At 50.0% G+C, this 12,994-nt stretch overlaps 1 protein-coding gene across 3 annotated transcripts in view; it reads left to right on the top strand.

Moving 5' to 3' along the window:
- DPP6 (dipeptidyl peptidase like 6) overlaps window positions 1-12,994 on the top strand; it is a 578,081-nt gene that overhangs the window by 111,046 nt on the left and 454,041 nt on the right. The window contains exon 1 of one of the 3 annotated variants that reach the window (XM_074315064.2): window positions 5,872-5,955. The exons of the other annotated variants lie outside the window; for them this stretch is intronic. Coding sequence (XP_074171165.1) covers window positions 5,878-5,955 — 78 coding nt within the window. The 5' untranslated portion in view covers window positions 5,872-5,877. Of the gene's footprint in view, window positions 1-5,871; window positions 5,956-12,994 lie in introns of those variants that run through there. 3 annotated transcript variants of the gene reach the window in all.

Here is a 12,994-nt window from a genome sequence, read left to right as displayed (position 1 = left end):
ACAGCAATCCTCTGCCCGAAATTGCCTGGAGCTCCTTGCAGTGAGGGGCGGGTTTTGGCGTCACAGCCCCATCTTTTCTGTGACATAAAGAAAATAACGTGTAGTCTGTCTAGCCACGTCGTCCTGCACACGACCACTGACGGAGTACTTGGAAGGTGGACCTACGTGTGCAGATCCAATAGCCTGCAAGGAAGCAGGCACACTGAGCTTGACCTGCCTGGGACGTCTCAGGCCTGGGTGACCTCTGCTGCCTTCTAGCGGGGCCACCGCCTTTTCTCCCCGGGGCCGAGCACGAAGGCTTGTGGGACCACAGCGATGGGCCACAGCTTCGACTGGGTGTGTCCCCGGTCAGCCCCTCGCACCTTTCCTCATAGGCTCTCCCCGGACTGGGGGTAATTCAGTGGGGGAGCTGCCGTAGGCAGGCGTCTTCATAGTGGACCGGGATGGGGTCTGTCACGTTTATCCTGTGGAAGCGTGACCATCGGGCTGAGTACTTTCAAAGATTCAGTTCCTAGAGAAGGAACTATTGTAACTCGTCTGTTTCCTCCTTGGTGACCCCCCTCTGGCCCCCAAAAGGGGTTTGGGCTAAGTGGCTTCCAAGACTCCTTTGGGTTTCAGAATCTACAGCACCCACCCTGGTTCAGAATCATAAATGTGTGGGAGTGTGTAAATGTGTAAGAGCAAGGGTGGACTAGAACACACACACGCGCACACACACGCGCACACACACTCTAACACATTTAAGTGAGAGAGCATTCTTCCCCTCCCCCTCTCTCTTAAGCCTCTCCTCAGGCCTCTAAGGCTCACTTCCCAAGCACTCTGCCCTGAGGGTCAGCTGCAAGGAGCCCCAACGTGAAGTCCTTCCTTGAGCCTTTAGTTTCATTTCCGGGGCCGTTGGCTCACACTTGAAGTCAAGGCTCCGGTGGCCAGAGGGACCGTGGTCTGCAGCACTGGCTGTGGGCCGCTGTGCTCTCGGCTCCCTGTCGGCAGGCGAGGAGGGCGCCCAGGGCCGCAGACCAGGCTGAGCCTCTGCAGGGCTCAGCTACGCTGTCACAAGCACTCCGATCGCTGGGGATGCAGCTTAGCCATTCTCAGGCGTGTACATGCCGGGGCTCACATTTGGGTGAATACAGCTGAACCCCATCTCAGGGGATTCGGTTTGTTCAGTGCTCCTGTTTGTGTAGCAAACACGTGGTACCTGCCATGTGCCAGCCACAGCGGAGATGGGAGGACCCGCGAGGACCAGTCCAGGCCCACAGTGAGAAGGGTAAAGTGGACTGGAGAATCCAGGTCCCTATCCAAACTAAGAAAACCTAGTGGAAGAAATGTCAGATGTCAAAAGCAACAAGGCTTCTTAGCCTTGCAAAGAATTATTTCACTTACAAGAAGAGTCATCTGGGACACCACCCTTAGGCACAAATTTTGAGGCTAGATCACTGGAAATAGGACAAAAAAAGCCCCACAAAATGCCTGGGAACTTGAACCTATAGAGACTTTTTAGACTGTCTGTTAGAGAAATTTTACTTTACCAAAAGGTTATCTTTCAGGAAAATGGGAATCATTTTGCCCAGAGGCCCTTGTGAGTTCAGAGCAAAGTCTTGTTGTTATGGGTCTGCAGGGAATTGAGGCAGCTTGAACGAAAAGAGAAAATAGGGTACATTTTCCAAAAAATACCGCGATGACAGTTCTTTTTCTTTACTTGGCAAAGTAAGTCATACCTATAATTTCCCTGTGAGGCCTTGGTCAAGATAAGAGATTTCCTATAACTTTGGCTGAACCTCAAAACAGTGCAAACAGGACACAGAAATCAGAATAGTGATTTTCTTTATGTCTTCATTGCAGATCCTTGAAAAGATAATAAAAGCATCATAGCACAGAAATGAAAAGTGGAGGTTTTGAAGTCAAAATACCTGCGATCAAATAATGGCTCTATATCTCACTCGGTGTGTGATCTGAAGCAACTTACTCCACCTCCCTTAGCCTCAGTTTTCTCATCTGTAAAGTGGGGACAATGACAGAATCTACTTCACAGAGTTGTTACGAGAACCAACCAAGTTAATTATTGGAACACCCTTTACCAGGTGCTCAGCACATGGAAATTTCCCAGAAATTTCAGTGACTGTTGTTGTTTTGATTTTTATAATCATGATGACCTACAACGTGCAAGGTGTTGGGAGGGCCTTGAACTTGGGAAGGCATGGAGGCGGGTGTGCTGCAGACACGACCCAAAGTCAGTGTTTGTGAAAGAAAGAGAAGCTGCCATGAAGTCGGGGAGGAGACTGTAGAAGATGTAGGACCTTTAGAGCCTGGCAGCGTCGCCTGGTGCTAAATAGTGAGGCGTCGGGGCCGCTGTATTGATTCTCTTGGGGACATTTCTCTAAAACACAATAATGAGGAAACCAAATCTAACCAACAACACCATCCAAAACCGGTTCGTTCCACATTGCCAAGCGCCAGCCGAGGCTGAAAGTAAGGTTTCCCTCAGTGTGCCAGGAGGATTCTCTCTTCAGGGACTCAGACGTTTAAACACTAATCATAGAAAATGAATTTTGTTAAAAAAAAAAAAAAAAAGCAAGAACTTCAACTTTAGTCGAAATATGTCAGCGAAATAATTTCACAGTGAAAGTAAAAGGTCTGATGTTTAACCAGGTTGGGAGGACAAGAAATTATTTTCAAGGGAAGCAAAAAAATAAAATTGTTATAGCATTTAGCATTTTCAAAAGCTCAGCTGCGAGGAGGTTATAATGAGGGATGAAGGAACATTGCACACAGGGGAGAGACATAACACAGCAAGAGGGGCCCACAGGGACCCCAGTGCTGGACACAGAAATGAAATGTTAGGCCAGGCGTGCTCTTGAGGGTCATCGAGAGATGGAAGGGACATCGGGCTGCGAGCTGGCTCCCTCTGTCAGCTGCTCCGTCTCTGCTGCTCTCGCCAGGCCGACCCCTGACCTGCCCCCTCCCTACCATTGCCAACCCAAGCTTGGTGGCGTCTGGTTCTTTTTCATGTCACCAATGGGTCTTACATACATAAATCTTGGACTTTCCTTTCTTCCATCCCCTGTCTTCTATTGTCCTCGGCCCGATACAGTGGCATGTGCTCCAATGGTACCGTCGCACTCTCGCCACAGAACCGACCATGCCACACGTTCATGCGAGGGATGCTGGGAAATGCAGTCCTGGGCTGGCGGGCGCAGAGTCACGCAAGGGGGCACGTGCTTGTGGTTGACAGTGACACCTCCGCCGCGATTGGGACGGTTCTTCTACTCTGTCACGTGTTGCCACAGCTCCCATGCACATCCATCGCTAGGTTATCAGCTCCTTGGGATACGTGCTGAGGCTTCTTTATTGTTGCTTCCCCAAGACTCAGATTCATTTCTCACACATGTTTTACACACACACATACACACACACACACGCATGCATGTACTTTGCAGATGCAATTTTGGTCAACACGAGGTCTCTGACTATCATTTAACATACAAAATACATAATACACACAAATACAAAATTCATGTCAATCAACCCTTTATGTCATCAGTAAGGCTTGTGGTCACCACGGGCTATGACTCGCTCAGTTTTGGGGGGGTCAGAAGTTATACACGGGTTCTGACTCGTGGGAGGTCAGTGCCCCCAGTCTCTGTGTTGTTCACGGATCAACTGTATAACTTCTTTTCAAAAGAAAACACACACTCAATATGTTGTTTAAAAACTCTCTCTAGAGAGCGGTCGGGGGAGAAACATCCCTTTGGTCCCAGGGGTTGCACAGTCTGGTGTCTGGACTATGTTCCTTCTTCTGAAATCCAAGCCCCGTCCTTCTCGTTCTCAGGCCCCATTGGAATCAGAAAACACACATCCATTTGTCCCTCTGTAAAGATGACTTCATGTAGAAAACGGTTTGGGGGCTCCTTCCATGTGATGGTGTCTTCCTCAGAAAGTCTCACTGCCTTTGCTCTGTTGGTCTAAGTAGAGAAATAGGTTATCTTACGGACTTTTTCAAGGCTTGTTCTGAACGCCTTCCAAGGTCTGTTCATCTCATTTCTGCACGCCCTGCACTGGACACGATAGTTTTAATTAAGATGTGATCCAGCCAGGCGTGTGCTTAGATGTGCAGATCTGAAAAAGTGCCCTGAAGAAAAGATTGGGCAAATAGGAAGAACTGAACCCCCTTGTCTCAGGACACACTTGAAAGGACTCCCGGTCCAGAGCAGGGGCAGGAAAACCCCAGGGGTCACGCGGGGACTCAGTGGAGGCTCTGCAAGGTCGATGAGATGCCAGGACTCAGTCCAGCTTTGAGCAAGACTCACCGGTGAGCTTGTCCTTTAAAGTCCTGCACGTTCTCGATTTTTCAGGCATAAATGAATTTATCCTAAAAATTCCATAGATGATTTCAATTTCAGCAAGGGATGCCACCGACTTCCTTTGAGGAAAACTCGGGAAGCAGTTTGTAAATTCTAAGGGCAGGAGGCATTCGAACTTCATATTTCTCCTCATACAACCCCTCGCACAGAGATGGGCTCCTAAGTGGGTGCTCAAAAAGGTAAAGCCAAATCATTTCATTTCAATGAAGCTTTAGGAAAAAGAAGGAAACAAAGACGTGTGTAAAATGAGTTTGTTGTGCCGTCACGTTATCCCAGATTAAGGCTTGCTTGGTTCGGTTTGACTTTTTTATTTGTTTGGATGTTATTTGCTGTTTGGTAAAAATCGTAGTGCACCAAGATGTAAGATGTCATACCTTTGCATTGCATGGTGTCGCCCCTGTTGATTTATTTATGATCAGGAAACCCTCAGTGACAAGAAGCAGATTGAAATACAAATTGTTGTTGTTTTTGGACGCAGTCGGTGCCTAGCTGCTCAACCCAGGAAGACGCTGGTGTGGTTACTGCGGCTCAAAGGCCTTTTCATTTCGTGGCCTCACTCGCTGTCAGTCTCTCTCTGTGCACTGAGCAGGTTTGAAAAGCCACCCCAATGTAGGTCTGTTTCCCATAGTGTCAGAACAGAGCTCCTGGATGCTCACCCCCCTCCTAGGGGAGATGAGAGAGATTTCCCGTCCAGTCTGCCGAGAAGTGCCCTCTTGGAATGGCCATAGAACTAACACCCCTGGGAAGGGATGACGTCGGACCAGCATTTCTTTTTGCCCTTGGAAAACTAAACTAAGTGTCGGTCCCATCCCCTTCATGTTGGGCCTCAGTGCTTGGTCTCCTCACCCAGGAGCAGTGACACTGGACCGGGGGCAGCGGCCAGGTGAGTGTTGGTGGCCCTGAGCGCCACCCTGCCTTCCCAGGGTGAGTGGCCATCCCAGGTCCAGGGGTGAGGCGTGAGCCCAGACGACACACAAAGGTTTCTACATGTGCGTCTCCTTGGCACCGCTGATTTGTTGTCTGATTTAAATGTGCACCGTGCGGGTGTGTTAGTGTGGCATAGAGAAACGGGGTCCGCCTTCAGGGCAGGGGGCTGCTGTCCTTGTGAGGAGCAGGCAGCAGCCCCGTGGGTGGTGCCCTGTCACCAGCCAGCGTGGAACTGGTCAGGGCTTGGAGGGGAGTCGCAGGAAGGGGAGGACAGGGTGCCAGCTGGAGCTAAACGGGGGCACGGGGCCTGAACCCCGGAAGCCAGCCCAGAAGACACAGGGAGGAGCCCCCAGGGCAAGGGTGCGTTTGCTCCATGAGCTGCCCGCAGGTGGGTGGTTGGCTCCCCCTTTCCTGCCCTTGAGGAGGTGGGCGGGAAGGCACGGGAGGTAATGCATCAAGCAGGCTGACAAGAAGCTGGCGGCTTCGGCTCCGCTTCCCGGCCAGCAGGGCTGGCAGTGCTGGAGTGGGACACGGGGAGGGTGAGAAGCGCCTGGGACCCGGGTGCCAGCGAGCGAGGCCAGTGGCCGGCATGGCCGCCATGTCCCTCCTGATCGCAGCCCATCCGAAGGTGGAGACCACGGTGTCCTGGGGGGTCCCTGGCGTGCTGGTAAGGGGTGTGTTGGCGGCTGTGTGTGTGAAAGCGAACAGGCCGTGATGGCTTTACCTTTATGCTGTGGAGTGCGGATTGAGTCTTCAATCCCGTTTTTCTTTAAATCGTCCAAGTTCTGATCTCACCAGCCGTTTTCCAAACTTGAATGTCACCCAGTCTGCGGAGGAAGCAAAGAGGAGAGGGGTGAGGGAGGGAAGTCTTTCCCAGTCCCCCAGCTGAGGGGACATGGGGACGCCTGGGGTGGCCCTGAGAAGAAGCAGAGCCTGAGCTCAGGCCCTGCTCATTTGCTGGTGGGGATGGTCAGGCTGGGGCAGGGGGCAGGGGAGTGCTTCCTAGAGAACCAGGGAAATGAGAAACGGTGGAGACGCCAGCAGTCCCTCAGAGGAGTGAATGAACCCCCAAAGTGCCGTTTCTGTGAACTCTGGATTGCTATGGAGATTGCATTGTTTTCCTGAGACGTGAAAATGAGGAGTCAGCGAAAGGTGTGCGAGTGTGACGCATGGGCGCCAAGCGGGGGCGTGGGTGCAGTGACGGAGACGGATTATTCATTTCATTAAACAGGGATTTCTCTGCACAGAAAAACTCCATTAGCGTTTTGACCCAGCGGGGGAATCGATGTGTGTTTCCCGAGATAAGCCCCTCCCGTCCCCTCGTCCCCTCACAGTGACCAGCACCCAGTAAGGGTGGGGCTGGGATGGTGCTTCGGGGGTCCCAGCATTGTCACCAATGTGAGTGTGACAGGATGAGTGTGCGGTGTGAGAACACATGCGCAGTGTGTGAGTGAGAAGGGTGTACGTGTGCGAGTGGGTGTGCACTCGCGTTTGTAAGTGTGAGACCATGTGTGCATGTGTGAGACTGCGTGTGAGGGTGTGTGAATGTGTGTGAGCAAGGCTACGTGTGAGAGCACATGTGAGCGTGTGACTGTGAGCGTGTGTACGTGAGGGTGTGAGTGGCTGAGTGCGTCTCTTACCTGCGCTCAGGGAAGCACCTCTGCACACCTGCAGCCAGGCCTTCCGAGGTGCGGCTGCGACTACTCGAGTGGCCATTGGCTAAGTGTGTTGTCCCATCGGTTTCCTTCTGTGGGAGACTCGAAGAAACTTGTGTCAGAGCAGCTGGGCCAGTGATCTAACATTACACACTTAGGCTCTGTCTGCAGTGTTAGGTCTGGAAGGAGCCTCAGGAATGCAGCTCTGTCTTTTTACAGGTGGAGGTGAATGGTCTCTCTCGGTTGAGTGATGATAAAATCTAACTGGGCCGCATGTATCACTAACTCCCATTTCAGTGTGTTTCGCTATCACGTGCTGCCTCTTCCCTAAAAAGACTCAAAGGAAGAGAGTTACAGTGAGGGAATAAAAAAGTGTGACGCTGTTTTTAGGAAGGTGGACTGTCTCTCTCCTCATATCCTGTAACAGCAACTTCTCCGCCCGTGGCGCTCACACCGTCAGTTTTCAGTGAAACATCACGTAATATTCATGGAATAGTGGGGTGTGCGTCCGGGCACTACGCTGAAGATACCTAGGGGCTAATTCTTAAATCATTTTCATATCCAATATTAAATGTATTGTTAGCTACTCCAGCCATAGCTGAGATAAATGTCGCACCGTGGAGAGTGGCGTCTAGAGAACCATCCGTCTGCTAGAGCGACGGCAGGTTTAGGCTTGTGTGGAACGTAGGGCTCATGCGATACGGCTGTTTCTTTAGTGATTCCCAAACATCTGCGAGAAGTCGCCTGTAAGCCAGGGGTCTCAACTCACTTTTCTGGTGTTTTCTTTCTTTTTATTAAATGCTCTGTCCTCAAATTCTTATTCTATGGGAATTCTGATTAGTTGGGAAGTCATTTTTTCTAATTGAAATACAACTCGAAAGTAATATTGCCTTTGGGTATGAAATCCTTCCGTAGTGCCTGTGAAAAAATTAAACTGTCCTGTGCACAGATGTGCCTGCTGAGATGCCTAGCGGTGTCTGGAAGATGCTCGGAGGCTCTTCACTGGCCCCAGGCAGGCATCCAGCATCCGTCAGGGGGTGTGGGATCCAGCGTTAGGGCTCTCTGTTTACTTTGCATCTGCCTTTTTCCTGAGAGTTTCAGAAGCTTCCAAAATACACGTCCTTTAGTTTGTAGGTAATCAATGGCAGCAGTCCTCGCGGCAGCAGAGCCAGTGGCGTGTTTGAGGGCAGGTACCGGACATCAGCCACAGGTCGAGCGCCGAGCTTTCTCAGAGCGAGGCGAGGAGGGAAAGCCACGGGCAGGCCGTCCGCAGAAGTCAGCGGGTGGAACAGCGCAGCTGTTCCCTGGGCAGGCGCTGCTGGTGGAACCCAGGGGGGATTTCTCTCCAGGGTTCTTTAAGACGGACTGAAGGCAGATGCAGTGGGACCCAGGGATTTACTGGCTGCCGTGCTTGATAACGTTCCTCAAAAAAAAAATATAAAAAAAATACAGCTTTCCTTAGAAAGTGCCATCCACATATATTGACATATGGTAATTAAACGTAATTCAGAAAAGGTCACTCTTAGCGGGGATAAACGCACCCGGTGGGAGGTGGGGGTGCCTTCCCTTCCCTCTTAGTCCCACGTACCTTCACGTCCCAGATGAAGCACCATTTCCTCCAAGGAGCCTTCTCTGAGGGACTCAGGCCACACCGGTCACGGTCTTTCCAAACCTGTGGCATTTACTGACCTTCGATTTACTTCACAGTGAGGCAGCGTTGCCACATGGCTCCAGGTCTGTGTGTCGAGTGGGCAACGTCCCTCGCGGGCTGGGATGGCAGCATATGCTGCTGTAAAGCCAGTGTCTGGTTCGTGTCCTGGCACACAGTAGGCCCTCGGTTCTGTTGCCGTCGATGAGTTAACGCGAAGCTGGAGCCGCAGGTGGCACTGGAGACCACAGCCTCGAGCTTCCAGGGACGCTCTGTGCCGACATGTCATGGAGACACGAGAATTAATGCCATATTGAAGAGCAACAAGTGTCTGTTTTTGTTTCAGTTGGTATTGGTTTGAAGAGATAAATGATTTAGGGTAAAAACAGTAGTGTTCTGTATTTGGACATTTTAAAAACGATGATTTCTTCCGTGTTCTCATTAGGTAACCATTTCCTCCCGTTTTAGAAAGACCTGGAGGAAGAGAGAACATAGAAATTCATACTCACCCTTCAAGGCTCAGTCTGCAGTCTTTTCCTCCTGAAAACCTCGAGCCACCCCAGTACACACATGGCTGCCTCGGTCCCAGACACGCCTGGGTGACGTGGCTTCAGCCCTGAGGATTAATTGAAATGAGCCTTCTTCTTGTGTTTTATCAATATTTTATAACTACAGTATATGAGAAATGGTTTGGGGGTGGGGTGGGGCGGGGGGAACAGACCAGAAACACACACACACACTAGAATGTGTATTTTTTTTTTCCCTTCAGACTCATTGCTTTGGTAGTTGTCTCATGTGATTTCCTTTGAAGCCTTTGAAATGACTTTTAGGTTTTCAAGTTTTTAAATCACCCCAACGGATAACTTTTGCAAACAATCTACACACAACACAAAGTCATTCAGTGCCACGAATTCCAAATAAAACAAATATTCAAAACGGATGATAATGTGATATTAGGTCTGGTTTCCAAAAAACAGTTGCCCTAAAAGTCAGGAACCTGGTTGTGTCTGTTTCCTAAACGTGGGGCCCGTTTTGGAATTACCCACAGAGCGAACGTGCCCTCACCATGGCAGGGACACAGAAGTAAATGAGAAGGCAGCGTCCTCTTTGAAGTAAACATGGGTACCCCTCTCTCTCAGGACAGGGTGTCCATTCAGCCACACCGAGGCTCCGGTCGGAAGCCTGAATGCTGCGTCTCTTGCTGGATTGTCCTGCAGCCCCAGTGCTGACCTCCAGCAGCTCTCCTCATATGGAAACCATGGCTGGGCCGTCCAGGGTAGAACTAAAGGGAGCTGTCACCATGGGATGAAGTCCCTGCACCAGATGTCACAGTAGCCCCACTCCTGAGACTCACCTGCATTTTGGGGTGCCCAGAACCACCCCTGTCTCCCAGCTGGACCTGGGACCGCTGCTCCCTCTCTAACTGTCCTGCCCAAGGGTTAACTCCTGACATGTTTATCCGAACGCCTCAGAGATGGGAGCCTCGTTTCTTTTTAGGATATATTTTGCCGTGATCGCTGGTAATGAGTGAATCATATGCCATTTATAAGTCAGTTTCATGCATCACATTTTAGTGAGCAGATCCTCTGAGTGAGGCGTGCACCTGGGGGTCAGCTCGGGCTTGTTTCCAGGCCTCCAGCTTGCTCACCTCTAATAGGCTTTCTCAGAATGAACACGCACACACACACACACACACACACACACACACACACATACACACACATACACACACACACACACGCCTGTTTTATATTCAAACAAGCTGGTCATGCTTATGTACATACAGCCTTTCCCTTATCTTAGGTCCCACAAAAATGAAGGCAGCTGACAATCGGATCAGGCAAATGCATTTATCAAACATTCAGCCACAATTAGTCCCCGGACATCCAGACCACGCAGAGCTGTCCAGAGGTTGGGGACATACCTTGTACAAAAGAGACCACATGTCTGCATTCATGCCACTTGCATTTTCATGAGAGAAGACAAAATGAAACACTTGTCAGTTGATGACAAGTGCAAAGGAGAAAAATAAAGGAAGGGACATGGCGTGATGGGGAAAGTTTATTTCAGAAAGAAAGCGACTCGTGAGAGAGAGCTGCGTGAGGAGAGGGAAGGAGCCATGAGGATATCTCAGGGAAGAGGGCAGCATTCCTTATCATGTCGCCGCCGAGTTCTGCCCTGCCCTGGGTCCCAGCACGTGACAGTGAGACCGAGAACAGGTCACTAGTCCAAGTTCAGCTTCACAAAGACATATCTCTAGGTAGGAGAGGAAAAAAGAGAGAAAGAAAATTTCAGACATCAACTGTGCAGAGAACCTGCCAAAACATGTAACAAAATGTGTAATAAACTAGCTGAAAGAGAGGTTCTTGAATATTTTATATTTGATTTCATGCTGTAAGAATGCAGTGATACAGTAAATATTTTCTCTGAGTTTGCAGCAACCATCGACATCATTTATAAAGTTAGGTAATGTATCAATCCAGAGCATACCCTTAGGTTATAAGAAAAAAATGTCAGGGAACTGTCATCCCAAATGCTTAAGTGCAGCTGATACCCTGGTTTCAAAACTCAGAAAAACTTTGGACGTCTGCTTCTACCACCTTATTCTAGACCTTAGTCTCCAGGGAGGATGACCGAGAAACTGGTCATGGGTCTAAGAGAGAACATTGCAGAAAACCGACTAAGAAACTCACGTGCCGTGAGATGGGAAGTGATTCTGTTATTCTTCTTAATACAGTTTATAGTTTTAAAGACCTTCTCTGGCCCGTTCTCCTGGAAATTCAATGTTCCCGTGACTTACATTGTCCTATTAAAGCATTCGTAACAAGTGGTGTCTGTAGAACTGTCTGTCCTTTCTCTTATACTGGGTGCCGTGCGTCCACCTTTCTCTGGGCCTGAGCCGCATGGCTTTAGGCCGGAGCAGTGACCGGCTCAGTGTCAAGGCTTTGGGCTCATGAGGGAAGTGATGGAGGCAGTGACCTTGGGCTGCAGCTCACTGAGCGAGTGCACGACAGGGGCCGGAAAAGAGTTTGTGCCGCTTTTGGTTGTAGTTCACTCCCGAGGCCCCCTGCACCGTGTGCAAATACAATTGGTCCTGCAGCCGGGTGCCGGACCTGATAGGAGACTGCTGACTTCTCAGGGAGACTGGCCTCGGGTCTTGTTCATTCACTCTGCTGTTTCCCTCGCTTGGCTCCCGGGCGCTCAGTGACTCCTGGCTTCTCTAAACCCATGTACCATGCACTGTTTCAGCCTGTCGGTTCTCTCCGTGACTGTTTCCTGAGTGCCCTTTATGGCCCATGTAATGGAAACACTCATAATTGAGGGCAGTGAACTCTGTAAAGAGGCCTTTTCATCGTGGAATTCTACCCTTTTTAATAGTAGTCTTTCGTTTCAGTCTGGCTGGAGAAAGAAGATTAAAACACAGTTTTAAAAAAAGCTCCTCAAAGGTAGAAAATTTATATGCAGATCGTTGTGGAAATCCGTGTTAGTAACTTTGCTGTGTAATGTTTACAAATGTACTGTGCACATAGCATGTGTGGCGTACGTGGATGGAGACGTGAGTCGGTTCTGGGCGCGATAGTGTTTTCTTTGAGCACAGAAATATCTTGCATCTGTCAGACCAGTGGGGGAAATTACTAAAGGACCTAAACATTGTTTCACTGGGACAAAATACTTTGCCATTTTCATTTCAAATCCAGATGCTGACATGCGATTCCCCAAGGAGCAGAAACCCGCCTGTCGATGGGGTTTGGTTTCCTCATTGGCTTATGTTCGTCGTGGACCAGGGGCATCTGCAAAGGTTTCAGTCCCCGGTCGGCTGTTGGAAGAGTCAGAGGCTGACCCAAGTCTCTATGTCCCTGATATGCACTTGCTGATACAGAGATGTCGTGGGTGGCAGCCCCTGCCCAGGTCCCCATGTGCTCTCAGGAGAAAGGACGCCCTTTCTGACACACACAGCCTGGGACCTGGCATTGGACTTGGCACCAGGCAGGCTCAGTACCGACGTTCCAATCTTTACACCACAAGAACTGCATTTCTTGACCTTGGGAAGCCATTTTGGCTTCAGTGTTCTCATCTTTAAGAAGAAGGGTTTGGAATAACAGAAGAAATAGGAACAATAATTAACATGGCTTGAGCATGTACCAGCTACTGTACTGTTTTAATTCACGCGGTGCAAACAAGTCTGTGACTACGTACTACAGCTAGCTCTCTCTCAGAGATGGAAACCTGAGTGACAGGTCCCAGGTCACACAGCTAGTAGGCCAGGCAGTGAGATGGCGAATGGATGGGTCCAGGTGAATAGTTGGCTTGTGAAATGGAAACTGTCCCTGGAGGGAGCAGTGATGAGGACAGTGAGCATCCCCCACTGGTGGTAGAGGAAGGATGCTGAGCTTAGCCACCAG

Source organism: Rhinolophus sinicus, chromosome 8, assembly GCF_057876585.1.
Source record: "Rhinolophus sinicus isolate RSI-liver-muscle chromosome 8, RSI-T2T, whole genome shotgun sequence".
NCBI classification, from domain to species: Eukaryota; Metazoa; Chordata; class Mammalia; order Chiroptera; family Rhinolophidae; genus Rhinolophus; species Rhinolophus sinicus.
The sequence above is the reverse complement of the archived record's forward strand: the minus strand, read 5'-3'. Positions and strand labels throughout refer to the sequence as shown.